Source organism: Cystoisospora suis (assembly GCF_002600585.1).
Source record: "Cystoisospora suis strain Wien I chromosome Unknown contig_843, whole genome shotgun sequence".
NCBI lineage: Eukaryota > Apicomplexa > Conoidasida > Eucoccidiorida > Sarcocystidae > Cystoisospora > Cystoisospora suis.
The window spans coordinates 1-27,965 of NW_027153644.1; the positions used below are offsets into that span (position 1 = coordinate 1).

The 27,965-nt window shown below is 47.8% G+C and overlaps 5 protein-coding genes across 5 annotated transcripts; 2 read left to right on the top strand and 3 right to left on the bottom strand.

The window, feature by feature from the left end:
• The first annotated feature begins 136 nt into the window (after positions 1 to 136).
• CSUI_002009 (uncharacterized protein) lies at positions 137 to 4,094 on the top strand. Its single transcript, XM_068062211.1, has 3 exons — positions 137 to 550; positions 1,389 to 1,497; positions 2,568 to 4,094. The coding sequence occupies exons 1-3, from the start codon at positions 251 to 253 to the stop codon at positions 2,837 to 2,839; spliced, it is 681 nt and encodes a 226-aa protein (XP_067925792.1). The 5' UTR covers positions 137 to 250; the 3' UTR covers positions 2,840 to 4,094.
• A 754-nt stretch (positions 4,095 to 4,848) lies between these two features.
• Positions 4,849 to 9,872, bottom strand: CSUI_002010 (thioredoxin domain-containing protein). The gene is made up of 4 exons (XM_068062212.1): positions 8,633 to 9,872; positions 7,694 to 7,864; positions 6,611 to 6,784; positions 4,849 to 5,735 (listed from the first exon to the last, which is right to left on the bottom strand). Exons 1-4 carry the CDS (start codon positions 8,837 to 8,839, stop codon positions 5,604 to 5,606), a joined length of 684 nt encoding a protein of 227 aa, XP_067925793.1. The 5' UTR covers positions 8,840 to 9,872; the 3' UTR covers positions 4,849 to 5,603.
• Positions 9,873 to 13,284: 3,412 nt separating this feature from the next.
• CSUI_002011 (uncharacterized protein) lies at positions 13,285 to 18,924 on the bottom strand. The gene is made up of 2 exons (XM_068062213.1): positions 15,153 to 18,924; positions 13,285 to 14,839 (listed from the first exon to the last, which is right to left on the bottom strand). The coding sequence occupies exon 2, from the start codon at positions 14,829 to 14,831 to the stop codon at positions 13,671 to 13,673; it is 1,161 nt and encodes a 386-aa protein (XP_067925794.1). The 5' UTR covers positions 14,832 to 14,839; positions 15,153 to 18,924; the 3' UTR covers positions 13,285 to 13,670.
• On the top strand, positions 16,842 to 24,292 carry CSUI_002012 (uncharacterized protein; the record flags this gene model as incomplete). The annotated part of the gene is made up of 5 exons (XM_068062214.1): positions 16,842 to 18,696; positions 19,763 to 20,078; positions 20,786 to 20,925; positions 21,729 to 21,932; positions 22,814 to 24,292. Exons 1-5 carry the CDS (start codon positions 17,671 to 17,673, stop codon positions 24,290 to 24,292), a joined length of 3,165 nt encoding a protein of 1,054 aa, XP_067925795.1. The 5' UTR covers positions 16,842 to 17,670.
• Positions 23,229 to 27,519, bottom strand: CSUI_002013 (kazal-type serine protease inhibitor domain-containing protein). The gene is made up of 4 exons (XM_068062215.1): positions 26,823 to 27,519; positions 26,153 to 26,275; positions 24,510 to 25,849; positions 23,229 to 23,911 (listed from the first exon to the last, which is right to left on the bottom strand). Exons 1-3 carry the CDS (start codon positions 26,920 to 26,922, stop codon positions 25,695 to 25,697), a joined length of 378 nt encoding a protein of 125 aa, XP_067925796.1. The 5' UTR covers positions 26,923 to 27,519; the 3' UTR covers positions 23,229 to 23,911; positions 24,510 to 25,694.
• Positions 27,520 to 27,965: the final 446 nt, after the last annotated feature.

Genomic DNA, 27,965 nt, shown 5'->3' on the forward strand with positions numbered 1-27,965 from the left:
TTTCTTTCTTTTTTCTGTCGTGTAGTTTTCCTTGTCTGAGCCGTTTTGTCTTCCTTTTCTTTTTCGTTTCTTTTCTTTTCTCTGATGTCTTTCCTCCTCGTCTCTTTCTTTCTCTCTCTCTCTTTCATCTTGTTTCCTTGGTATTTTTCTTCTCTATCTTCATCTTCTTTTCTTGTCGTTTCTACAGGTGTGGGACCCCTTGAATCCAGCAGATAGTCGACGATTGGTTTTGATCATTCTCTCTCTAAAGATGAGGGGCCATGAGCTCTTTTCTTTCCTTGGCACCGTCGCTCGTCTCTTCAATACTTTCTTAGATCAACTACGACTCTTCACTGATCCTTTGGAGGAAGAAGATCCCCTCTACCACCAGCCTTCTCAAGGCTCTTCTTCGTCTTGGTTAAAGCTAGGGAGTGAATGCAGTCAGTTCTATCTACATTTTGCCTTCACACTTGACGAGGCCGGTCTCTTTCAGAAGTTTATCTCTCAGCAGCAGTTGTTTGAACGGCAAGATATCTTCAGATGGGAAGATCTCCTCTATACCCTTATGCAGGTACGGCAAGCGACCACTCTCTGCTCTCCAATAGCGACTAGGGATCACCTATAGAGATACATCCATATGTAGAGAGATGTCCATGTATACAGGTATGTATCTATCTCGCTGTCTCTCTTTGTCTCTCTCTCTATATATATATGATGAGATAACACAAAGTGGCAATGTCCAGCTGGTATGATTTGTATTGTGTTATGGTATCAGATCGCTGCGTAGAGATGCCAGTGTAAGTCAAGATGTGTATGGGGAGTGTATGTATATACATACATATATGGATGTATCCAGATGTGTATGTATATGTAGATTCATGGAGGTGTACGGCACGGGGGGGAGTTTAGGTGCGGAGGAGGCGAGAGGATGAGAAAGATTTGAGAGGCTCGTGCTAGCGTTTTTGACTCCTATGGATGTTTATGTACTGACAGTCCTGATGTGACAACAACCTAACGTCGGTCATGTGAAGACCTCATATCTATTGGCATGAAGAATCTACACACGAACACATAGATAGATAGATAGATAGATTAAAGATAGATAGATAGATAGATAGATAGGAGTGTTGGATGTCATGTCCTCGTGTATGTATAGGGTTATGGAGGATCAGATCTTTACGGCATTCTGTCGTGTGTGGTGATAGATAGCATTTACTCTGCGTGCGTGAGATCTGTGGGGTCTAGGGTGTCTTTCTCTCTTTCTTTTTCCTAGTTTCTTATTCTTTCGTTTCTTGGTGTCTTTCCTTTCTTTCATCGTGTATCTGTCTTTTCCTAGAGTAGGAGAAAGTGGCTATATTTATCACTCGGTTTTTGTCCTTGCTGGTCTGTCGGTTGTCATCTCCCTTCAGCATCGAGATCGATTTAGACCTTTCTTTGCAGCTCTTCTCGCTCGTCGATTGAAGGCGCGGGTTCAGAAGAGACTTGTCGATACTGCCGATCGAGGAGACCACGTCCCAGGTATACAGATATAGATATGTGTACCTATACGTATAGATACATATACATACATAGATAAATAGATTAAAGATCGATAGACAGGTCAAAGATAGATCTGTTTTGCAGTACATGCTGGTACGTGCTGTATCGTCGGTCGTAGGTTTTTCTCTTTCTCTTCGGGTACATGTAGGTGACGCCGGTTTTATCTATGTATGTACAGACAATGTTTTGCGTGGAAAGCATCTGCTTAGGAAGTATGTGATTCTGCATATACATGAAAACGTAGAGATGTACATTATATAGGCTTGATTTTACTCAGTGACAGTCGGATCTATCGGCATGAGAGGGTAGAAGGGTATAAGAAAGGTCCATATGTGCCGATTCCGTGTATATACACCAGGAAGGAATGTCACATGTATAGAACAGTCATGGGCTTTTCACATCATAGGGACGTGAAGGAGCGTGTAGATCAAGAAGCCAAGGTGTTTATGCATCTCTCCGTCTTTCTTGTAACGATAGGTGACTCCGTTAGAATCGATTCCTGATCAGAAGTCTCTAGAGTGGTGGGACAGTGAGTGTGTTTGATCAAAGGAAGGGTTTAGCTGTTCTAGGTATTAGTAGTTTACTTAGTTCTATTAATTTTATTGGTACATGTATCTTGGCGGGGGGGCGGGGGGTTCATGGTGTCTACGCATATGGATAGCTCGTCCGTCAGGAAAGAAGGAGTTAGTGTTTCTTTTTTCTTTCGTCATCTTCTTCTCCCCTTCCTCTCTTTCTTTCGTCTGTCGTGTACAGAAGAACTGCTTCATCTTAACTGCCGTCTTTCTTTTCTCTCTATGACTGTCTATCCATAGCATGAATAGATAGTAGCTATAGATCTCTTATGTTGTTCATGTACATACCTAGCTACCTAGCTATATTCAGGACCTCTACATACATCATCTACATGCTTTTTGTCTGTTCTCTTCATCTTTATCTTTCTCTCTCTCTCTTTCTATCTAATCCCACTTTCTTTTTCTTCTCGAGGATAAGAAAGAATCTCTTCTTCTTTTCGTTATGGTTTCTCTCTGTTTGTGTTATGATGCTTCCAGAGATCGTCAAGTATCCATGCGAGGAGAGATATTTCACACGACATCTCTTAGGAGAATATGCAGATATCTTTGGGGAAGCTGAAGCTGCGGAGTTCAGCTCTATGTTACGTCACTGGAGATACGGCGCTGCCCGAGAAGCGAAGAATGAAAGAGATTCGGACTTTCTATCTCAGGGACCCATTCTCCCCCCACCTCTCCTCCCTCCTAATAATAGTAATACCCCAGGTGTATCTCCAGCTTCTGGTGCTCCTGCTGCTGATTTCTGGAGTTAAGGGAAAAAGAAAGAGAACGAAAGAAAGAAAGAATCTTGAGCGGTAAAGGAAAGAGGGGTGAGTAAGTATGCCGGTAGGGGGGAGGGGGGGGCTGGAGGGTTTGCTGAATTTCCGTAGAGGTGGGTTGAGGGGCGATTGATTGAAGGAAGGAGAGAAAGAGAGGGAGAGAAAGAAGAGAAGTCGTAAATCTTGTTTTCTCAAAGGCAGCTTCTGGGGAAGAAAAAGAATAAGAAGAATGTGTGAATGGTGGAGAGAACTTTCTGACTTTTGTGTGTTTCTCTTCTTCTCTTTTCCGTTCGTTTGGGTTTTGCTCTCTCGCTTTCGTGTGAACTGCTTCGAGGGTAGCTCTTGTTCTTTTTATTCTTCTTCTTTCCTTTCTTGTTCTTCGTCTTCTTGCTATTCCGGTTACGTTTCTTCTTAGCGTCTCACCTCCCGATTGACAGGGGGGTGGGGGTGGGGGCAGGGGTGTATTTGCGTGGATGACTTCATGTGGTCATTTGATAGGGCGAGAAGAAGAAGGGGATGAGAAGGAGGAGGAGGAGGGGAAAGGCAGAGGGGAGCGAGGGGGCGGTGGCATATAAGAGAATGGTGGAGAAAAGCCAACGTACATATATGTGTATCTATATATGTGTTTTGTATGGATAGAGATGTGCTATATCTTCTCTTCACTCCTTCTCCTCCCCCCCTCCCCTCGATTCTTCTCCCTTGACTGGCTGAATGACACACGTCTCTCCCTCCCTCTTTCTGTCTCTTCCACGTCGAGTTACTTGTTGTCACGTCGCCGGGAAGCAAGAAAAGTGTGCCTCTCTTCGTCAACTGCGAAAACCGTTGTCTTTCCTACCCGACCGATCTACCACACTTCTCTCTCTCTCTCTCTGTCTGTTTGTCTCCGTACATCTGCATGTGTGCTATGTGTATTATGTGTGTGTTGTTATCCACCATGGATTGTAGATAGAATAGAATCTTCCTCTCGTGTGTTTCTTGTTGACTAAGCGTCCTATCGACGTGCTCGGATCTGCTTGATGGACTGAGAAAGAGAAAGAGATAAACAGAGAGAGAGACATTCGCGTCCATGTATTTTATTTCTGTGAGTGGGTGGTCTCCGAGCTTGTCATAGATCTTTCTCTTTTCGTCGCCCATGCAGCAGGGGAAAGAGATCTATCTCTTCTTTGCTTGTGGCTTTTTGTTTTTTTTCCCTCCTGGAACTCTTTTAGTTTGAAAGATAGAAAAATCAGACTTCACGATGAAAAAGGATGTCTTATCTGCTTTTCTTGTCTTCTTCTCTTGATCAAGCTTCGTTGGTCTGGCGGTTTCCATGTGGGTGAGGGTAGGACAGGTGGCTAGACATAGAGAGATCTACTACAAAAGGGAGTTGCATGCTAGCTAACTAGTTATATATGTAGACAAAGCTATATGTGTTACAACGAACCACCTCTCATTCGGGTGATGTGAAGAAGGAGAAGCCAACCCACAAGAGTAAAAAAACTCGGCGCTTCCTTTCTGCGAGCGTAGAGCTCTGCCTATGGCGCTAGCTAGCTAGCTAGATGTATACAGAGACATGTACACACATCTCAACGCACTGACGTGGCTTCTTTCCTGTTAGCTTCGCGTATATCGATGGGTATACCGACGTCGTAGCGGACGGAGAGTATCAGAGGCTGATGAGATGCTGCGGGGCGGATTATACTCGATCCACTCAGCGACCAGCTTACCCTACCAACACGGCTAGCTAGCTCGCTAGCTGACAAGCTACTTACGGGTCTTTCAGACATCCGTTTTCGGTCGATGTCTTCTCGCAAAACGGGTTGAAAATCACTCAGAGCACTTCTTTCATTCTAGATGATGTAAGACAAATGATAGGGAGTGCTTTGTAGATATGTATATACATAGAGAGGCTGCTTCTTCAGCTGTGCTAGGCTTGACTTCTTGAGAAATGCCAACTGTCTTTTCATGTTGGCGCGTGTCTCTCTCTTTCTCCTTACCTCCTCTGTTCTGCTTCCCCTTCCTTTGTCTTCATAGGGTTTTGAAGCAAAAGAACGATAAGTCTGTCCTCGTTAAAAAAAAAAGAAAAAAGTGCAACAAAAGACGAAACCTCCCCCCATGAAGCTCAGCAAAGAAACAACGAGAGGTTTCGAAGATAGATAGAGATGGATAGATTAAAGATAGATAGATTAAAGATAGAAGTAAGGCCAGATCTCAGGAAATGTGTGAGGAAGAGGTGAAGATGTATCCCTGGTCGTGGAGAGGATGATGACGTCGCACTCTGTCTGTAACTCTTGCGCTCTTTTCTTCTCTTTCTCTCATTCATTCCCTAAACGCCAGTCGAGAGAGAGGTCAATTCTCTTTCTATTGTCGCATGTCTCCTTTGCTAACGTTCTGCGGGTATTTGAATACCCCTTTCTGCCCCTCCAGAGTCATCCCGACTTCTCGTTAGACTGAGTTCTAGTCTACTACGAGGAAACCAAGTCCTGGACATGCTGAGAATGCCTCTGCTTTCTCGGTACGAGTGTTACCTCCGCGTAAATCTTCTTCGTCTCAGAGCCACGCTGAGATAACGATGGAGCCTCATCATAGAGACGATCATTTCTCTGGCTGCGGTTTTCGCTTTTTTCTTTCCCGTTCTCTCTCAGTAGGTTTGCCTAACTTGCCTCCCTGTTGTGTTGTGCGCCTGTCAGTCCATTTCTTCTTCTTCATCTTTCTCTCTTTTCCTCTTTTCTTTCTTAGGGCGATTCTTCCTGTGTTCTTTGCATACAAAAGACGTTGATCATTGGTGTTTCGCATGAAGATCCCCGCTACCGAGGTCACTTCCTTCATGGTCTCTTGTCTTTGCTGGGCCGATTGGCTTTGCATGCAGGACAACTAAATTCTCCCAGTCTCGGCGATTCGCTCCTACAGCCTAAAAAGAAAGCAAGAAAGAAAGATGAAGACGCAGGGTGATACAAGGATGAAGAGATGAATAGAGAGAGACAGAAGACTCCGAGAGGGAGAGATGAAAGGTGGATAGAGTAAAGATAGATACCTAGAGAGGAGAAAGGGAGATAAGCTAGAGAAAGAGAGAAATGATAGTATCATAAGATAGGAAATGTTCTTTTCCTGTACCCTCAGATAGAATCCTTATCTTGGATTGATGGATCCACATATGAAAGACTTCACCACGTGTGTATATGAGAAGAAGGTTTGTCAGAGACATCTTAGGAGAAGTCCGGCCTTTCCCCCCTCCACGTAGCTAGGAGTATGATAGGATGTACATCATACAACCTCGACAATAACCAAACCTCTGTCTCTGTCTCTGTCTGTCTGTCTGTCTCTTTGATATCTGTCCTTCCAAAGAAGACCTCCTTCTCGGTAATAGACTGGATAACGACGACTTTCCCGAGAAGAGGAAAGGAGCAATAGAGTCTATATATGGAAAGACGAGGACTCTTACACAAGGGGAGTTTTCATAAAGAGAAAGAAGAAGAGAAAGAAAGAGAATCGGCTTCGACCATCTAGCTTGGCAACACCAGACAGACAGACGATCATCTCTTCCTACTTCATCTTTCTTTATCAAGACTCCTCGTGTTTGGGGTGTATGTCAAATGTGGACCTCTTATATACACATATCATATGTATGTCTTAGAAGATACCTGTCCCTTTCCTCTCTATACGTCTCTCTTTCTTTCTTTCTTTCTTTCTCTCTCTGTGTATCTGTGTGTAAGTGCGTGTATCTGGAGAACTCGAGTGAATGTAGATAGGAATGTTTTTCTTGTTCTTTTTTCTTCTTCTTCTTACTCTTGCGATGAGCCTCCACTCCTCTTTGACTGGGTCTCTTCCTTCCGCAGTAGTGGTTTGAAGAAGATAAACACAGAATGTCGGTAGGGCTTGGATAGAGGCTTCTTCAGCTGTATCAGGGCAGTCATCGATATCGACTTTAGCAAAGACACCTTCATAGCAAACACTCAAAGCCTATACAGACAACGGTAAGAGTAGAGCACATGAAGCGTCTTTCATAAAGACGAAGAGAAGATGAGAAAGATATAGAAGGGAAAGAAGACGATGAGGAGGTAAGGAAGAAAAAAAGAATGGAAGAAGATGAGAATGAGAGAAAGAGAAAAGAAAGAAGATGAAAGAAACAGAGATGGAATGGATGTAAGGTATCAATGATGTATTTTATACGTATGTAGATAGATAGATAAGAGGAGGCACGGATAGACAACATGCAGAGAGAATGAAGGAAGATTGGAGAAGAGAGAAAGAATTGAAGAGAAAGAAAGAGACGAGAAGAGATGGAGAATTCTTTACTTTTTTCGTAGAGGCAGAGAGAGGGTAAAGACCTGCGTATGTAGGCATCGACACGACCTTTTAGTCTTCTCTCCGTCCCCTCTTCTTTTCTTTCCATAGCGACAGGTTATTACACATATCTATACGTGAGCACGCCTGATACACAGATAGACGTCTAGCTATGTAGAAGCATATATATATATATATATATTGATATGCATGCAACAGTCTCCACAGATAGAGAAGAGACGGGAATCTGAGTGATGGGAGTGAGAGAGAGAGAAAGCTAGGAACGAGTTAAAAAGAGATGGGAGTGAACAAGTGAAAGAGAGCCAAGCTATGTTTGAAGAACCAAGAGTGATACCCTACATAGGGCAGAATATACAGATGAAATGATATACATTCATATTTATACAGATACATGTATACATACACTGACATCCGTAGAGATATCAAGGCGCGTAAGTGAATATGCAGGAAGAGGAGCATAATAAGTATCTAAATCTACATATGTGTATATCTATTGCTCTTCATATGTTTGTGTCAATAGGTATATATGTAGATGTATGAATTCTGATAAGTAGAGTAACTGACCTGAAGGAAAGGGAAGATCGCCTGACAGGGTCTGCACCATGTTGCACTGAAATCGACAAAAAGAACTTTTGTTTTCCCCTCTTGAATTAAACGCTTCTTTAAAGAAGTCATTTCATCATCCGAGTGTATAGACACCACAGCTGGTTCACGATGATCTCCTCTTTCTTTCTGCTGTTGTTGGGAAGCGGACAAGAAAAACAGAAAGAGAAGAGAGGTAAGGAAAACAGCACACAAAGGGCTATGAGTGAGAGAGAAGAAAAGATTCTCTTTTACATTCACGTCTTACATGCAGTAAAAGGACGGAGCGAGGAGAGATGCATGAAATCAACAGGAGAGATAGTACCATACAACAGAAAGAAAAACCGCTCACGGATCATAGGATACATTTCCCGGGTGTGCATACACTCCGGCCAAACAGACTTCCCCGACGGACAGAAAGAATATCTGAAGATGAGCTGAAGACGGCCGAGGAGGTGCGTATACAGATACCCATGCAAATAGACATGTGTACGGGATCGAAATATGTATATGTATATATATCTACATACTCATACAGATGGGGAGAGAAGGGGAGTTCGATACAGACATACATAGGAAGTGCGTCAGTTTCTGATAGGGAGGACGTGTGGAGAGACGCGGAAAGACCTTTCAGGGAGAAAGAGGGAACTTCAGAAAAAAAGTTGGATTAACTAAGTGAATGGGACGGATTACGAGGACAAGGTGAAGACGTAGCCAGTGAAACGCAGACGAGGAAGTCTCCGTTTCCACATATTGGAACATCCGCAAATACATACTCTCTCCCGTGCACCTTGCAGAGAAATCAATCATGGATGATATCCTGAGTGATTTAAGAAGCTTAAAGAGATGAGACTGAGAACATGTCTGAAAGCAAGAATGCGATTCCTTATCGAAGAAGAGAAAAATCGGAGCGTGTCTTACCCTTCTTTTCAAGTCCTCATCTGATTGTCGGAATAACTCAAGATGGCCTTCTCCAAGCGCTGGACTTGGGGTGTATGTACACTCCGACCGGTGCTTGCAACAGCGTGAATAGAGGAGCATGGCTACATCCTTTAGAGGTTTTAGAAGGAAAGCCCCAATAATGCCGAGTTGCCATACTGGGAGACAGATAGGCCCGACGCAAATCATTTTCCTCTGATGTCCTTTGGAACTAAATGCAGAGCTTCGTATCCAAATGCAGACCTTAAAATGGACGAAAAGGTGAAGAGGACCTACGAAGTCTCGGGCGGAACGAAATCGATTGCTTCAGACAACTAGAGAAAAGGACTGAGTGAATGTCTTTCTTGTGAATTGCCTCGTATGCGTGCAGTTGACCCCTGAGGAGGGTAAGACTTGGAGAGAAGGAAGCGAAAAGAAGCACAGGGATACGATGAAGGAGATACGAACTGCTGCTGAACTTTCCTTGCCTCAGCTGTGCATACAGAAAGGTTGCAGCCGGCGCAGAAGTTGGCGGCGCGCAAAGTTAGCTCTCCAGTCTAAAGAAGCAAAGTGAAAAAAAAAATAGCTCTCCCTGAAAGCGTGGGAAGAAAGGCGGAGGCTAGCGAGATCTGTTGCAACAAAGTCGTCGATTCGTCTGTATCCTCGCTGCGTTCATAGCGCAGGCGAGAACGGAGTGTGATGTTCTCGAGTAAAGCAGACGGAGAAAAGAGACAAGGAAGAAGCTGGAAAAATGCAGACTGTAGCGGACATGCCCTACAACTGCTCTCCTCCGGGAATCTCCTGGTGTTCGACAAACAGAAGCTCAGCCCATCGATGTGTTCCGTTGTACCGCAGTTTTCAGTTATCCTGAAACCCTTTATGCCGATTCTGCTTATCACCTCCCACGTCCATGGTAAAGTCCTCCTGCTCTTCTTCAGTAGTCTGTCTTCTCTGCTTGTGTGGATTCATCACGAGAATCAGTGCGCTAACAACTGGTCTCTGCAATCCCAGTCTGAATGAGTTCCAAGCAGAGGTGTTGCATGTGCATGCGAGGAGTTGGGTCCTCCGAGCAACGCGAAGCGCAAGAGCCTTCAGTGATCAAAAGTATAGTCAAGAGCCAATTCTCGACCAGTGGGAAAACGGTGCGAGGCTGCAGAGGTAAGGTAACAAAGGCACGCTCACTTGCCCTCTTCACGTGGAATCAGGCTGACACAAGCTGGGAGAAAGATTCCGGGCATGCGCTCCTCAAAAAAGGGTTGCTGCCGTGAGCTAGCACAGAAAGGACCAGACTGCCGAGGGAGGGGGGCATTCATATCGGCTGAGTAAAGGGACGACCGCCTAATCTCTCAACGTGCACATGGCAAAAAAGCATACGATGCTCTGCGCCCTGTGTACGCTCCATGCCCTATTATAGATCATAGCTAGACCATGTAACGCAACACCAACGCTATCCGTAAATTGTTTCTGGTCGATAAAGAGTAGTCTCCACGGATATATGTTCAGGTTTTAGCCAACCACACAGCTTACTGATCGCATATGTGCCCTGCTATGTTTCGTCAGCTCGCTAGCCACGCGCCCCTATCCTGTGGCCACAAGCTGGCAAGATGCCCGCCAACGCTCTACGCAGTGCCCTTTGTGCGCGATCTCCTTTCGGTCATGATGAGTGTGCCTAGCTAAGCACCCTGGTGTCCTGCGCACGGCGGCTCACAGGATGAAAGCTCCCATCCGTGCCTTCTCATTGCTCGCCCTAGGCAGGAATAGTTATCTGTGGAAGAACAGGACCATGTGGATCACCGCCGGGCATGACGAGCGAGATCTTCCACTCCATCTGTATATTTGTTCTCGTCATGATTGAGCATGGATACAAAACCGGTTTGAGGTGCACTCCATCCACTAACGAGGTGTCATTTCGTTGGCTTTCGACCCAACGAAATGACCCCTCGTTAGTTTTGGTTCTTCTGACTGCACTGAGACGAAGCAACCAGCACCGGAATATCTAAAGAAGTTCCGCCGAGACATGCTGCTGGAGAAGACGGCGAGTTCGTCCTTTGGAAAAGTTTAGCACCCTATAGCAATCTAGCGAACAGCACTATAAAGGGCTCTACTGACACAGTCTACAAAACTGGTTCACCTGACAGGCAGACGACTTCAAGAGATTGGCGGACTTGTAATGTTGGCCATAAAAGGGTCTAGGGTTCTGGGACACTTTTTGTGGTAAGCTCACATGAATGTATTCGCGTTGGGCGATGATTTTTTGGTTCCAAATGTGCTGACTTCAAAACCAATATTAGCAAACAGACTGCTCACAGGCGTTCAAGTCTGTAGGAATTTCTTCGAAAACGCCGGGCACATGATTTTCCTTGTCAAATATTTCCGCGTTCTCCCACGCTGCCCGATATTTCAATCGAAGCTGGCAGAGCAACGTAGTTCGTTGTTCCTCGTAGCTGGAAAGCAAATGGCCGCGGAGTCAACATTCTGCGGAACCGGGTCACCACATTCAGCTGCCAGAGGGCGAAACTGGTACCACCAGTTCTCCCGTGCTAGACTATTGGCCGTGCGCAGCTATAGGGTGCATCGTCTTCCTGGATGGGCAGTCCTCGCTGAGCCGTGCCCGGCGCATTCCTCACGAGGCGGAGCTGCTAGAATTATTCTGCTTTGAGACAGGCCTCGAGCTTTCGGCATCAGACTTCTCCCAGACGCGAAAGAGGCAGTCTAGTCTCGGAAAAAAGCAGGCCACATCACCGAATCAGCAGCCGCAAGGAGAAGGCCGGGAACGTGTGGCAGTGTGCGTTGGTACACAAGAATAGAAAGCGTGGTTCTCATGTACGCCTCAAAGTGGCAAGCACAATGCCGCAGGCCAGCGTTATGGGTGTTGGTGATGTCGCTAATCCAGAGGACGTTGAAGGGTCGCTGGGCGGCTGGGTCGTCGCTTGGGTTTTTGTCTGAGTCCTGACCTTGATGAAACAGTTTTCTGCAGTCTTTGCAGCTGCCGCGCTCGCCCCGCATTTGTAGCAAACCGACGTTGCGTGTTCAGGAGCTTTTACAAGTGTAAGTGAATAGGCCTTAGTATCCTTATTCTCTCTCCTCACAAGTCCCTCGGGCAGCTTTCCAGCAGTCCCCTGGCAATCTCCGTTAAAGGCCTGAGAATCGGTTTCAGGGCTCAGCTTATCCTGATTCGGGCACCGGAAGTATACAGTCGCGTTCTCCACCAGAGTCAGATTCAGATCTGCTTGCTCCTCTAGCCTGCTGCAACTTTCAGCATCTTTGGGGATGTTCACGACGACTGTGCATGTGGCCTCGTCCTGCTTTTTGCAGATGAAGGAGATCTTTTCGTTCTTTTGCGGGAACTGGGTCACGGTCAGCCGGTTGTTAGACCAGTCACCGCTGGCACCTATGCTTTGCAAGACTTTGGCAGCATTTGCAACGGCGTCCTCTGTGCACTCTCCCCCTTTGTGTGCGCAAAGCTTCATCTCAAGTGCTCGGCTGGACAGTTTTTCAGTCTCAGAGCACTTGAGCGTCACCGAGGGCACGACAGGAGAGACTGAGGCGGACTGAGTCCCGGACTCGCACGTTATTGTCTCTTCTGCAAGACACAAGACCGCCTGTCCAAGCAGGAGTGTCTCAAGTAAAAAGACCACCTGGGCCTTCCGTGTTTCCATGTTTGCTTCCCCTGAAAAGGATGACTGCCTGGTTGCGTCTGCGCCCGTAGCCCACAGAAGAAACGTCAACTCTGATCGAGGAACGTTGTGAGGGGTTGATCCGGAATGCGGACACTAGGAAGCGAAGAGACGATGGTGGCCCCAGCCAAACCGGATTACTGAAGCATTAGGTTTCAGCTTAAAGCTAAGCAACAAGCCGGGCAGTTTCGCTGTGGGGCCGCAGGCCACCTAGCACTATTTCCTAGCACCATGACACCGTTCACTCGGTGACAGGCATGCTCCCTCTTAGCGTATACGGGAACGTCTCCCGGCTCACGAGTGTCGCTGGGTTCGTACTGGGTCGCTAGGCGGGGGCAGTGTGGCTTTGTACTGAGATTCAACCTGAGTTCCAGGTTTACTGCATATGTCCAGTGAGACTAGCTCGCCGTGGATAGTTCCGATTCTGTACACGATAAGCAGGCCACCGTTGACGGAGGACCAACACTCACTGAACCGCTCTCGCCTAGACTCCCCAAACCGTTGATCACGCCTCGCGAACCACCCATCCGTCCGGGCGTCGGTGCTAGGGCAGGGGCGCCACTCCCACAGACTACCCGCTAACGGAGGCGTGGCCGCTCTACGGGCGTGTGAGCTCCGATAAACAGCTAAGAGTTGCCGTCTCCAAGGAGTTAGCTACCTACTGCTAGACTCGGCATGTGCGCATTGTACGGGCGTGTTCGTATGCAGTGATTTCTCCAGTTTCTGAGTGTAGGGGTGTTCGAATGAGCGACGGAAGTGTTTCAGTACTTGATTGCTGCACTGATGTTCCCCGCTGTACCAGCGGTTAATAAGTATGCTAGGCGAGTAGGCACAATCACTAAGTCCGTAGGCTACAAGCAGTCATGACAATTGGTTATCAACAGGCTGCCAAAAGGGGGAGTCGATCGCCTAGTGGGGGCTGGGAACGGACCCGAGGTAGCACGGGAAATGCGAAGCTGACTATCGCGGTGGTGGAGAGACCCCTACGTTGGCAGCCATGGACATTAAAACAATGAAACAACCCATGCTCAGCATGGAGAGGAAGCTCCCGGAACAAGGACCAAGTGGTGTCACCCAGCCAGCAACGCCGACCGTTACGTACATAGTGCCAACAGCCGGACTGCACAAAAAAAAAGATTTGAAACAGTCTCAGTCACGCACGCAAGTTTTCAACGCGCAGAGATTCGTCAATTAAATGCAACTACACCGTGAACACAGGGTCCTCCAGTGTCGGAGACCAGCGCACAGGGACTTGACAACGATAGAGCAGACGTAGCAATGCTCCGGCATTCACCGCCCTTCACGCTCACCCGCCAGGCCCGCTCAGTCTTGTTGCTGTGTTCGATCAAGAAAGCCGCACACCTTCAGTTGAAGGAAAGCCGATTCCTGGCCTCAGGCCTCTTGTACGTGGAGAGCGGTACTGCCGATTTGCAGCTGAGCGTTACCTGCCGCCGCTGGAGTAGTGCGAGCTCACGAGAGATCTCGGCGGCATGCATCTCGACTCGGCGGTCTTGGTCAGCTCGTCTCAGCCGAGCTGGTTGCACCTGGAAACGTCTATGAGTACCAACAGGCGCCTGGACGGCCGCTGGCTCCGACTGGACTGTGTCGGCAGCTTGGAGGGAACCCGAACTATCTGATGAAAGTGCAGACGCTGTTGACTCGTCGCCCGTAGTGGTTGTGCTCGCGCACGTGTCCGCCTGATTGGAGTGATGTCCAGCGTAGCAGGGTCGGTAGGCAGAACCATCGCGTGATCCGAATAGTGGAGCTGGGTCTTCCGCCGTTACTGAACGGGACAAGGGTGAATAACTATCCTGTGACAGTCTAGTTGACTCAGCTTGTGGCTTTTGGTCGCAGCTGTTGTTGTACTCCATGTTCAATCCTGAAACCCCCCGGGAACGCCAGTCGCCCTGGAACTCGGAGAGTCGGAAGCGGCTCACAGATTTCAACCTGTCCTCGGCATGGTGGAGGAATCCTAGCTGAGGCTGCTCGTCCTCTCTCCGTAAGGGTCTTTCCTCGCAACTGCGGTACTGGTAGGTGTCGGCAGTGGGCTGAGAAAAGATATGCTCATCTGTTTGTGAACCTGAGCGGAAGGGATAGTCTGCTTCCATCGGTGCTGCTCCGACCCCGGTATGTACCGCAAATTCATTCGAAGTTTGCTTTGCCAGCGGTTCGACATGCACCACTGCCCGATATCTCCAGTGGTAATCGTATGGCTCGGACTGCGGCGAGGTCTCGTCCGGGAACTGGTGGGTGTGCGTTGTCTCGTACCTACCCGAAGAGGCCCTCGGCTGAAAGTATCCTTGCAGGGTCTGGTCCTCCGGTTGCAGGAACTTCACGACTTTTCGTCGAGGAGCACCATTGATGTCAAGACAGCTCCCGGGCGGAGGTGTATCAGGAACCCTTGGCAAAGAGATTCCTCCTCGCCCGACTTCCCGGCCACTTCCATTGTCGTCGCAAGCTTCCTCACAACGACAGTACTTCAACGTTGTTCCCGTGAAGGGGGGTTGACATTCTGCAGGCTGCATGTTGGTTGCTGCAAAACAACCGCACAAACACTCCGTTGGCTTATTCATGTGCAACAGGAACACAAGCTTGGCCGAAGGTGCAGTCTGACAGCTGATGAGAGAGGCAGTATCACAAGCGTAGGTATGCAGACAATGGTGCTGCAGTGGACTTGAATCTTCTTAACGAGACCGGGGGCGTCTTCGCTCTGCGCTCTGGACAGTTCTCTTAGCGGTTAGGACAGGGACCGGGTGGCTGTTAAGCAGATCTGATCGCCACACATACGACCCTGTCTTTCACAGCTCCTACTGAGACCACTAATACCCCATCCAGGTTTTCCTCACCTCGAGCGCTGCAGGTTTGTTCTGCGGGGAATAGAAGGGGAGTGGCGCGACTTCCGTTGTCAGCTATCACTGATCAAGACAAGTGCTGGGCTCAAAGAAACGGCAGGCCCCCAAGCAGAAAAGTCTTGAAGGACTTGTCCTTCGTTGCCAGCGCGACCACTTAAAACACAGAAAGGCTTGGCCACACAGACGAATCTGCGACACCACCTCAGCCAACGCCAACACAACGATGGCTGGCCTGTTGTTTTCTCCAAGCTTTACCACTTATGCTGTGCCCGGGGTGAGAAAAGACGAAAAGACCCTCGTTCACACAAAAGCCCAACCTGGACAAAGTTTATAACAAAACAATCACATGGCCTTCTCGGAGTTCATCCTGCTACTGTAAAACCGCATCTGTTGGAAGACAGGAACCGAGATATTTGCCGTTGACGCTCGTCCAACTAACTACGCATCTATCGCTGTAGCTAGCTCAGTCCGTAGGAGTCGTGTCCCAAGAGGCCACCTGTCCGTCCCGGACAAAGCGAGGCGACCTTTCAAGAGGGGAAAAAGGTGGCAGGAGGCATCTTTAGTCCTTAGCATCCACGTGCGGATCTTTCGTGCAAGGAGATCGGGTGGACTTTCTGATTTGACGGCAATCGGAGTGGCTTCGCGTAACAATCCAAGCCTCGAGAAGCAGCAACGCGTGCTTCCGAAGTATGTCTTTCCTAATGGTGCGGGCCACCCCAGATATCTTACAGACCTTCGTACACCTGAAACTGCTATTAGACCTTCATGCTACCCGTGATCTGCACCTGGGACCAGCAAAGTTACATGACCAGGCTGTGTATCCAAAAGCAGGACGGTAGCTGTTACCGAGGTCCGGCAAGCTTTATTTCTGCCCGCCGGTTCTCCGTCCTCTACACCGAGGCATTTCTAAGTGAGTTCTCGCTTTCCATCCGATGGCTCACCGCGACAGAGAGAGAGCCTCTCAAAGGAAGAGTGTTCGCACTTACCCACAAGACCAGACAGTTCACCACATTTCTCTTGTCACGGCGAATCTGCTCTTCTGGGGGGCAGAGCTCCGTAGGATAAGGGACTTTCAGGGCCAGCTGGTGTGGTTCAGTGTCGTGCCTAACTGGAGGTCCGTAGAGAATGCGACGTGAGCGACTTGCCGGCTTGCGGAGAAGCCTGGGGGCCTTACTGTCGACAAGAAAACCCAGACCGCCCATCCATCGCTGGCCGCATTAGTGCAGCATCTGTTCGGCACAAACAGGCCGGAAGCACGGCAATGGGAAAATTTCTTGACCGACATTGTACGTCCTAAGACACGAATATCCACGGGAATCGGAGCAGCACATGCACCGCATGGGATCTAGACACAGTCCACTAGACTATGACCTCATGGTGCTATCTAGATTTGGTCTAGACAGGATGGGGGACTTCACCATAGCAGTGGTCCTTTCACACCTCTTGACCCGCGTCGTGATTCCTTAAGGTTAAACCAACGACAGCATGCATCGACGGGTATCTTCCTGGCCGGCGGCCCACCCGCGGTCTCTCCCCTTCAGGCAGCTTTACTCCCCGACGGACGGCGATGGCGGCGAGAAGACAGGATAGAAGAGAAAACGAGAAAGCTCTGTTTCTGAAGGGCTGTAGCTCAGAAAGACCCCACCTCTGTTGGCGATCTCTTACGCTAAGAACCGATTTCGTTGAAGCTTCGTGTGCGCTGGCTCGCCACTAGAAGCGCCCTTGTCTACGCGTGATTTTTTACGGGGAGGTGTCAGGCTCTATCCAGGACACGCAGACAAAGGAGAACTCGATGATTTTGTAGAGACTTAGGTCATGTCTTCGTATTTGTCATGCTTATTCGTGCTCTTCAGTAAATGTCCTTCTTTAGTTGGCGATCCACACCCCCAGTTCAGCTATCTTTTCTAACTGTCTTGTACTCTCAGGCACGCACACCACCGGCGTAAGTGTGAGACACCGAAACTCCTCCGTTACAACGTTGAAACATATACGGATCTAGATCGATGCTTCACTGGTCTTCGTCACTGCCTTCTCGTCACTTCTGGTCCTCTTGCTTCTTTCCCCCTGCTAGTCAGGACTGCTACGGTCCGTTTTTTTAGCTTCACCTCAGAAGTCGTGCGACTCCTGGAAAGTCGTTCCTGTAGCACACGGAAGTTCCGCGTTCCCTCTTCATCCTCATCGGTGTGTCCCTGTCTAAGTGAGCTCTTCTGTTTCCTCGCTCATCAACCGCATCTCCTCAGCACGTTCACATCACGGAGCGTGCGGTTTTGAGATGATTTTGGTAAGATTGACTGACTGGCAACATGGCCTGCTCCGTCTTCTCATATGAATCACTTCAACTAAACCTTCTTCTCTCTTTCATTCACTAAAGCCTCTCAGCCTTCCGCAGCAGCAACTCCATTCTTCTTGCCTTTCTATTCCTAGACTTGCCGCCCTAGTCTCCTCCCTGGCTTCGGTCCTTTCCTCTAGGTGTCTACAACTGGTTTGTTGTCACAGCTTGAAGTATTCATGAATGTCTGTCGGAAGCATCATCATGCGCCGTCGGGCCCCCTCCTTAGGAGGAGATGGCAGAAGAAATGTCAGCAGTTTGGCTCCTCCCCGTGGTCGGTCTGTACCCCCTCCTCTCAGCTGTAGTGACAGAGCGCGGCGTCATCTGCGGTCATCAACGAGTTCTGTCAAGAATCCTTCATCATTACCATCTTCTTCAGGTAACAGCCGGTTGTCTTCTCGCGAAGGAGAGAAAAGGATTAACTCATCAAGCAGATTTCGCCAGTGTAAAGCAGACAGCTATTCTTCTTCAAGGGAAGGTAGTCGATCTTTACTTCGGGATGATCCTTTCAGACGAGCAGTGCTTAGAAAAAGAGGTGTTAAGAATGTAGATTCATCACCTCATCTTCAAGATACCCGTCGTCGCTCAGGTCTTCGCCGAGGAAGTAGTACTTCTTTTACAAGAGTTAGCGAAGGCTGTCATAATGATGATATCTCATTGGACGATCAACGTCTAGAGAAAAAAGTTCAACAGCGGACCCGGCGTCGTAGAGGCCTCGGGTCATCTCATAGTCATTCTTCTCCTTCTTCTCTCCCTTCTCTTTCGACAGCTCATGCCGCTTCCTCTTCAGATGGAAGTTCGTCTTCTTCATCGTCTGACCCTACGTCTTCGGATGAAGGGGAGAACTTCTCTAAGTCCAAGAACTTCCTGTCACCAGCAGTCGATGAATCTTCTCTGTCTTTGAAAACAAAGTCAACAACATCTTGTGATTTAGGAAGTGAGAAAGGTCTTGACAGTTGCTGTAGAGGAAATAGTGGTGGAAGTACAGTTCGATTACCCGTGATCACCGCTCCAAAACGCCGATCTGCCTATGGACCCAATATGAGTGTTCATGATAAGATCGACTTTCTTATCCGCTCGGGTGTATGTACACCTACCCTTGTCAATAATACAGAAGAGGTTCATACCCTCTCTATCTGTGGCCAGTTTGCTGGAGAAAACCATGAGGCGATGATACGCGACGCTGATCGAGTGCGACAGTATCAACAAGTAAGGAGAGAAACAAACGTCTTTTGCATTCTGCGTCCTAACCAGAGAGATATATTTCACTCCGAAACGAAAGATCAGGCTTATACTTCAGCGATTCGCCCAGGGGGGGGGGTTTCTTGTAGGTTATTGATCTTCCTAGTGATTTTCATGTAAAGAGGTCGGATGAACTAGGTTCTTGTTCCAGACTATATACGGGTCTATACATGTAGGCAGGGAAGTCTGCAGATTTCATTCCCCGAAGAGAGAGAGTCTCATGAGATAGAATCTCCATAGAAGTATAGAGATGTATCTATCCCTCTCTATAGAGTATATGTACATCTCTCATCTCCACGGAGGTGCCGTGCTTACTGCGTACATGAACCATCTCATTCATTCGTATAGAAGGACACCCAGACATGTTTTGACAGCGGAGCTCCTCCCTTCTTCTTTGGGTGAGGCTAGTCCCTTGTCTTACCCCTGCGTAGCTCTGCTTAGCTGTCTCTAACCTGGAAGCACTGCGTCACCTACTCATAGCGCTATCGTTACCATACGAAGGTAGTCCCATGCATTCGCTGAGTAGGAGTATGAAGAAGAGCAGCCCTACATAACGTCGTTTCAAGACAGAACACGTACATATATGATGTATACATAGGTATGTATATACATATATAACGAAGATATGGTGCAGGTCGTCGTGTAGAATGGCAGGTATCTCATGTCCTCGTCTTCCATCCTAATACTGTGAATGATTGAAGAACAGGTTTTCTCTATTCGAGAGAATGAAGACGAAAGACAATTTCATGATTGTTCTTTCCCACTTGGGGGGATGTGTTTCATTTCTTTCTTTAGGCTTCATCTCATTGTGCGAGCATGTCTGTAGAGAGGCCTGTTATTCTGGAGAGATGTGTACTCACCTACGAATCTCTCTGGGGCACCTCCTCCACATACACCCACGTCTTCGTAGGTATTCGTACATACATAGGGACATACATCCATAGCCTGTCGGTACTGAGAAGTCTATATATCTTCTGTGCATACTTGTTAGGCTTACACCAGTCTTCTTTGGTGGCTTCGTGTTTCTTTGTAGGCTATCTCATGGAGAGAGTCTCCATCCAACCCTGGGAAGCCATTTGTCTCTGGACGACGGGTCCTAGAGATAGGGACAGGGCCCATGTGTCTGCTATCTTTCAACGCAGCGTTTTCCGGGGCATCTTCTGTCTTCGCAGTTGAAGCTTCGTTACCTTCATATGAACGAGCGAAACGCTTAGTGAAAGTTCTTGGAGCTGACGAGACAATAGATGTAGTGTATGGGCACTCAAAGGCCATTCCAGAAGAAGCCTTTCGGATGAAGGAACCAGAGATCGTCATTCATGAAATTCTTGGAGATTTCGCTTCCCAGGAAGGTACGAAGGGTAGATAGGGACGTTCTCAGCCAACCTATCATAAATATCCTATCTTCGAGGGCTGGGTTGAGTCGTCACGTTTTTTCCTCGAACTGACGGATCTCCAGGACGAGTCGACGCCCCTCCTGTCACATTCAAGTGTACGTACATACATGTCCATAGAGATATAACAATATAAAAATAGATCGAGAGGGAAAGACAGTCACAAAACAGACATCTATGCTTGTATAGGATGTATGTTCTTCAACATACTTTTACTTCTACTACCTGTCAGTCTCCTGATGCCCTTCTTAGGTTTGCGTTCCTTTTCTTTTTCCGTAATCTTGTGTTTCTATATTTCACAACATGATATGACCTTCACGTACGCCTCCTTCTTCTGCTCTCCCAGCTTAACATGAAATGTAGCTACGCTTGGGTAGGGGGTGTATATGTCTGTCATCTATAGATCTATTTATATGTATGCTGCGCCTATGTACGTGTGTATCTACACCCTTCCCAGGTTGTCATAGAGAAGGTCCAGATCTTTGCGTGTTTCTTGGAGACTCGATTCGTCTTTCCTTCCTTTCACTTTCCTCCTTCTTTCGCATCCATCTTTCTATCTTCTTTTGTCCATATATTTTTCTTCACATCTCTGCATAACCCGTCTCTTTTCAGTTTCGTTGTTCTTGCTTTCTTCTCTCTTCTTCTTGTTCATTGTGTTTATACAGGTGTAGCGGATGTGCTTTATGATCTTCATCGAAAGCTTGGCTATAGACCTCGCAGCATCCCCTACGTCGCTGAGTCTCTCATCTGCCCTGTGGCCTTTCCCGAACCTTCGCACTTTCTCTATCCTGCTAGAGATTATCCTGTACGTTCCCTCTTCTTCGCACTTCTCAAGCATACATAAACTTCTCATTACAACGCTCTACTCTACACTCAACAAAGTGAAGATCCCTTCCCTACATCTCATCCAAATGAAACTCGAGGGACGCCTCAGTGTCTTGCAACATATGTCACCATAGTGTATGTACACTGGAGAACGAAAACAGAAATCGACTGATGAACCTTTTCTACGTCATTTCTCGCTTTCTCTCACTTCCTCGAGCAACGGTTGAGTAAAGTATTAGGTACGAATAAGCTCAATGTATAAGATAGATAGATGATAGACAGACATGCATGCACTCATAGACACGGTAATGAGAGTCTGTGTATGTTAGCTTCACCCTGACGTAGAAAGAAAGAAAGAAAGAGAAGAAACTATCACATCTTGTCCCTCTTGAAAACAGTGGCATCAACAGAAGGCCTTCTTCTAGATCTTGAATACCCCCATAGCCACGCATACATAAGCAACGAACTCCTGTGAAGCTGGTGTATGTATATATATATATATACGTAAGGTGAGATGACTTCTTTTGTCTAATGAACTCCTCTACAAAGACAAGAGATAAAGCAAAGGAGTATCACTTGAGATCTCCTCGCTCCTGTGTTCGGTCGAATCCTTCGCGAGGACGTCTCTCTCTTTCGTCTTTTCTGTATGTACAGAGAAGATCTCTATGATCCACCCCGCTCCTGTTCTGTCTTCTCTTCTTTTGTTTTCCTACAAGCTCTTTCTTTCCTATGTGGCATTTTCATCATTGCCACCATCTCATCTCTTTCTTTCTTCTTTGACAGGAAAGAACGATTGTTAGTCCTTCAAGAGTTTTACTTCAGTCTGTTAAACTACGATTCAACACCTTGAACTTATCAGATGAAATGAAAGCCTTTGAATGCCTTCGATTCGAAGAAGATCTCGAGCCTCAATTAGACCAACAGAGAATTCTCTCCTTCACGATTCGTCGTGACGACTACCTCGCTGGTCTTCTTGCGTGCATACGGGTAAGTAGTATACAATGGGTGCCCCCCTGCCAAGTGTATAGACACCTCGATGGGAAATGCATTCCAGTGTTGAATAAAAGGACTTTTATAAAGTCAAAACGGTGAAGAAAACAAGTACTGAGCAGGCGGACTTGATGAATGAGCGATACAACCCAAACTTGATGCCTTGAAGTCACAACGTGGATGAGAATCGATAGACAAAGAGAGACAGAGAGACGCAGCCAAAATACGGTGCCATACATAGTATATGCACAAGCAGCCAGTGCACTATGCAATCATCTGTCTATCTTTAATCTGTCTGTCTATCTATCGTCAGCCTATCTATCGAGAGAAGAGGGGAACTGACAGTTCGTTCTTTAGTATACAAGGAAAAACAAGATTGGCATATTGTTTGTTTCACTCTGATAGCCTGGTGATGTTCTTTCGAACATACACCCCCTGTCTGTCTATACACCCAACCCCCGTTCAATCAGATCTACAAACATACACCCTGGAAAAGCCACAGAGTAAACGTCTTTCTCCGAACCTATAGACATTTGCGTCTCTCCTGCGTCTTTTCAACAGCACAACATCTCGAATTTCTACAGATGTCCATCATGTTCCTAGACCTTCCTCCCGTCCCAAAAGTAGACATACACGTCTATCCATCCATATACGTATATGTATCTCTAGATGTAAATTGTACTTAGCTATACCTACATAGGCTAAAGATACTTCTCTTTCTCTGTCTTTCTCTCTGCGATCATGGAAGATGATGAACTCCTCCTTTTCTATGCTATCCTATGTCATCACCGTCATCTCTTGAAGAGAGATGTGTGATAACGTCTATCTCTTCCCCCCCGCGTTGTTTTTGGTTTCTCTTTCTCATTAATTCTTGTTAGGTCGAGATTTTCCCTGGTCATTACTTCGGAACATTTCGATGTGGAGAGACGGACTCATGGTATACGTCCATCATCCTCTTACCTGAAGAAGTCTGGGTGTGTGAAGGAGATATTGTTGAGGTATACACTCGCAGTGATATGCGCAACTATCAGACAGCTACGGTGTCGACATCTTCCTACTATTACCGTCTGAAGAAGAAGAGAGATGAGAATACCAAGTCTCAGAGTCAGAATCCTAGTCCCACGAAGAATATGAATGACTCGAAGAAAAGAATCTCTAGCCTCCCATCGACTTCTTCTGTTTCGACCGCGGCGTCGTCGCAAACAGAAGAAGAGGAGAAGATCCTACACTTACACGATGAGAATAAGAGCGAAAAGAAAAGTAGCGGCGAAGTGAAGCTCGAGAGACTGGAGACAGATCACATGATGAATGAGAAACATGAGAATTCGGTCTATAGTAAGATACAAGGAGACGGAGAAAATCAAAAAACACCGAAGTCGTTCATGTTTTCTGTTAAAGAAAGACAAAAAGAAGAAGATCGAGAAAAGCAACGAAAGAGGAGAAACTCGGTAGAGATTCTAAGTGGCGACGGTGAAGATAATTCTAGTGAAAATGATCAACACTTGACTATTCGCCACAATGATAGAAGTTACAGGAAGGGAAGAGCCTGTCGCAGATGTGGGGACAGAAACAATGACCTTAGAGCAACTGAAATATTGAAGGAAGAAAGACAGGAAGAAAAAGAAGAAGAGACGAAGAAAGAAGAAGAACAATACCGAAGGTTTGGTAGTCGTCCAAAGCATAGCAAAAATGCTAAAACGAATACAAAACCTCCACATATCATTAGCATCATAAGCGATTCAGAAGAGGATGAAGGCGGGAACTCAAGAGAAGATGAAGAGGATAATGAAGTTTTGTCGCGCTCGGTCCCTTCGGGAGGGAAAGAGAAGCCTCACGGAAAAGGTTCTCCGTCATTCATTTCCTCTGCTTCTTGTTGCTCACATCGGATGGCAGGGAGTACCACCGCCTCATCAAACAAAAGTAGAAAGGAAGAAGATGAAGAGGTCAAAGAAGGAAGAAGCGGAACTAACAGGAGACTGATGAAAGAAGAAGAATGTAGAAAAAGGAAGAGACAAAGGAATGAAGAGAATAAGCCAGAGAGAAAGACACTCATGTGCGTGTCGAAACCTACATACTTCTTTAGGGTACGTATCTGGCGACCTCTTTCTAATTCTGTTTCGACAACAAGAAGGATGGACGGAGAATGTTCACTCTCAGGGAAAGAGAGACTGAGAAGAAAGAAGAGGAATCTGAAACAACGGGGAAATGAAGAAGAGGAAGATGAAGAAGAAAGAGAACTGATTAAGGAATTTGATATGATTGAAGTGAGTTATGAAGAACAGGCTCCAGTCATTGCTGGAGCACAAAGGAGATATACCTCACACCCATATGGAGAAGATTCTCTCAAACTCTTCTGACATACGCCGGCGGACGTGATCTCCTGCTTGACTTGATGGGTGGATAAGAGAGACATTTGCCTTGGCGCATCGCGAAAGTGATCGAACACGTCACTCACGCAAGTGTCACCGAGAGACTACGGAGGAGATAGCAGGCGTATACACTAACGCGTTGAAGGGAAAAGGCATGCAGCGCTGAACCCTAAGTACTTGGGACAACGAAGTATATCGTACCTACAGGTAGATCCACCCGAATGGATTGCGTAGCGTCTCCTTCAAGAGAAGGGCTGAGTGTGAGAGCTCTCCAGGCAGGAGCCTCCCTGTCCGGATGAACATTGTTTCCACCTTTGTGAACGGAAGTAGTTGCTTTTCAGGCATCCTCAATATTGCACAAGGCTGGCCCCTCGCTCATGGCCAGTAAAAGATGAGTGTGACTCGGTCAGCTCTCTCGAACCTTCCTACGCAGACGAAGAGAACTGGTACTCCGCGGAAGACGAGCGCGGAGACATAGGAATGTAACTCGCATTGTAACTATAGTCGATTCCTTGTACCGCAGCCCACCCCAGAAGAGAGGAAAAGGACACAGTAGTCACCCCTCAACAGCATTGCTGCCGCTTGGTACAGCGTCGCATTCCGTTCTGCCGGAGATATGCGTTCACAGAGCAGAACTGTAGGACCGAAGACGTGCCGACAGACTAACAGTGACCCATTACTGCAGGCTAGAGGACAGGAGTGAATGTTCTTCAAACCTACATCGGAGCGGCTCAAAAATGAACGCGTAGTCTAACAGTCCTAGTCTTCCACTGCCTTCGCGGGAAAGTAGCAAGTCCAATCAGTGATGACGTCACTGATCGTTGTGTTACGTAGCTTCTGGTCCTCTCTAGTTACCTGTACTAACGAAACTATGTCCGCTGACCCGTTCAAAACAACTACATGGTTTCTCCACACCCTACCCTCTAACCCTAGTACCAGGGACCTGTAATGCCCCGTTCCGGCGCAGTGTTCTGCTACATCCGTACCACTTCGGTCCTTGCTGCAGTGCTACTGGGACCCCGGGTTACGTTCTCTATGTTTGCTACCGAAGGACGGAAGGCGCACGATGTAGCCGCAGTCCTATCCGCAACGGCTCCGGCGCCGTCCTCACGGGTTGCTACCGCTTTCCAACAGCGATGTCCATCCCTACAAAATGCTTCTGCAGTATTTATAAGGAAACAAGGAAAGATTCCTGACATGTCCCCTTGCTCACAAAGCATGCAATGCCATTCACACAGCAACAACTCAAACCCTGGATGCCAAGCAGCCTCGTTTCTTCATCCCACGTACACCTAAAAACCTGAACGGGGTAGGAGAGCACTTCAGCTCTCTCCATCAAACCATTAACAAGAAAAAATTCGCGGTCGAGCCCACGCCGTAAACGACAGATCTAGTTCCCAACCTCTCCTTCTTCGTCTCCATCGCAAGCACCTTCCTTCACCACGCTGGCTCCGTTCGCCTCAGCAACGCATTCGTTCGGGTAAGTCTTCCCATCCGAGCCACATACAGGCCTCAAGTTCAGAGGGCACGCCTTGTGCTCGGGCCCTGCGCAACACACACAACCGCCCCACGAATGACCACCCTTGCATCAAGAAAAAACGGACGACCGCATGTTTCACTACATACTCGAACTTAAAGACTTATCTAGAGAACACCAATGCAATTCCGCCCAGACAGTGTGTACCTTCGAAACAGCCACTACCCCGAAGATACAACCATCTGCTGCCTTACTCCCAACATTCCGAACAGATAGTACACCGTCGCAATTCACTGTGACTGATTACTTCCTACCGATCCACTAGCCGGCCGTAAAAGGGCTTTTGCAAAAAGAACAGAAAATCTCCCTACCTTCCCTGCACGGTCCATCGTGTTCCTTCTCTTCGCCGGCGCATTGCAACATGCACTCGTTGGAGTGCGTCGTCCCAGATGTGCTACAAACAGGTTCGTAGTTCTTCGTGCAGATGCAGTCTGCTGGACAGAACAGCCACAACCGAAAACACATTTTCTCTAGCTATCAACCCGGTCCCTTGCACGGAAAGCTAGCCGTCTCGTGAGGAACTAACTCCATCTGCTGTGGAAAAAGTATCCATCAGGTGAACAGCAGCAGAACTGGACACTCAAGCGACGGTCCCAACCGTCAGCACAATCTACTGTAGTCTGGGCCAGCGTACTTTCGACTGCGACACTCCGAAGCGGCAGCTATCCGCCCCGTGAACCCCTTTATTGGAAGCGTTTTTCCAACCTGCATTTTGTACTTCCTTTCTTAGGTTGTGCTCCAACAGTACTACGTATCACCTATTGACATCTAAACGGTTCCGCAGCGCAGAAACGTGTCCGAGCTACGCACGATGAAACCTCGGACAAAATCCACAGTTCGAGCATACGTCAACCGATCCCCCGGTCGAGTGCATACTGCAGAAAGGAGAAAACGGCAGTCGCCTTGAAAACCCATACAACAAACCTTTCTGCAGCAGGAACCAGTAACAACGCCGAGCTCGGTAAGTTCATGTACACTTACGCTTCGTGGTGGGTTTGCCTTCCTCGCTTGCTTCTGTGCCTAAACCAGCTGCCGCGCCAAGAAGGGCAACAGTAAAAAGAAGCTTTGAAAAGATCTGCATTTTGTCTGGAATGGAAATAAAAAGATAGCTGAAGACAAGATATGAAATATAGTTTCAATAGGTTCAGGAAAAATAAAACTGATAATATGGCTTGACGGCCGATACCGCGACGACGGGAGCGAATTGACGGTCAGAGGTTCCTCGGCGACGCCTCGTACGGCAAGTGCGTCTCCTTGAGCGTCTCGCCAGCCGGGAGTCCCACCGTGGAAGCGGTGGACCCGCGGTCAAGCGGCCGCATGCTCTTGCGTGACGCCGTAGCGCTCCCGATAGACCCATTCCCGGTTTGTCCCCGTGGACTGATCGAGCTCTCAGCGTGTAGTAAATGACGGGTTACCATCGGGGCATAGCCAACGAAGCGTTGTGGGTAGCGCGGGGATCTTCAGCAACTCTAGCTCCCGGGAACTTCCGTCGTGTCGCTCTGACTCGGTATAGGGTTGCCGGGAGAAATGCGTCTCGCGGGTTTCGGATGGGCTACCGTGCCAGAACTGGCCTCTAAGTCTACTGCGTTGTATCCGCAGTCCCTGTGGTTCGAGAAACTGTGTCAGGCAGCTCAGCAGTGCAACAGGCTCCTGGAGCGGATTCATCGAGTTTGCAAGGGATGGAGAGTTAGTGGCAGCAACTCGGGATGGAAGCGACCCTCTCACGATCAGATGGGGGCCGGACAGTAGCCGCCGGGCGTGTTACTCTTTTTTGCCGCGGTGGGAGAGTGCAGATCAACGGCATGTTTCTAGCGCTGCGCGTCCCAGAACGTGACGAAAGGGCCACTACTGTACCGACGTTTCGTTAGGTAGTGACCGGGACCGTGTCCAGGGTCATTCGGGAGCGGGGCAGTTTGTGTAGTGCGCCGAGGAAGTGGACCGGACGTCACTTCGGATTGGCTAGCCGACGCCACTACGTACGAGCCTTGGAACATAGGCGAGAATAGATACAACGGTTAGCACAAGGCAAACGTGTGGCTCCTCGAAGTGTTTCTCTTTGACGTTTGCCAACAAAAGACACGAGTACGTTCACGCCAACGGAGCCGAGAGGCTCTCATGCGTTAT

Excerpts from the sequence above, each read along its gene's own strand:
- CSUI_002010 (XM_068062212.1), bottom strand. The coding sequence starts at position 8,839 with ATGATTTGCGTCGGGCCTATCTGTCTCCCAGTATGGCAACTCGGCATT. Across the intron at positions 7,865-8,632 it reads ATGAGGACTTGAAAAGAAGG|CAGAAAGAAAGAGGAGATCA; the intron begins GTAAGACACGCT and ends TCCCAACAACAG. Across the intron at positions 5,736-6,610 it reads AGTGGAGGCTCATCGCAAGA|GCTGTAGGAGCGAATCGCCG; the intron begins GTAAGAAGAAGA and ends CTTTCTTTTTAG.
- CSUI_002011 (XM_068062213.1), bottom strand. The coding sequence starts at position 14,831 with ATGCAGCCTGCAGAATGTCAACCCCCCTTCACGGGAACAACGTTGAAG.
- CSUI_002013 (XM_068062215.1), bottom strand. The coding sequence starts at position 26,922 with ATGCAGATCTTTTCAAAGCTTCTTTTTACTGTTGCCCTTCTTGGCGCG. Across the intron at positions 26,276-26,822 it reads AGGCAAACCCACCACGAAGC|CAGACTGCATCTGCACGAAG; the intron begins GTAAGTGTACAT and ends TGTTCTGTCCAG. Across the intron at positions 25,850-26,152 it reads CGATGGACCGTGCAGGGAAG|GGCCCGAGCACAAGGCGTGC; the intron begins GTAGGGAGATTT and ends TGTGTTGCGCAG.
- CSUI_002009 (XM_068062211.1), top strand. The coding sequence starts at position 251 with ATGAGGGGCCATGAGCTCTTTTCTTTCCTTGGCACCGTCGCTCGTCTC. Across the intron at positions 551-1,388 it reads TCCTCTATACCCTTATGCAG|CATCGAGATCGATTTAGACC; the intron begins GTACGGCAAGCG and ends ATCTCCCTTCAG. Across the intron at positions 1,498-2,567 it reads TCGAGGAGACCACGTCCCAG|AGATCGTCAAGTATCCATGC; the intron begins GTATACAGATAT and ends TGATGCTTCCAG.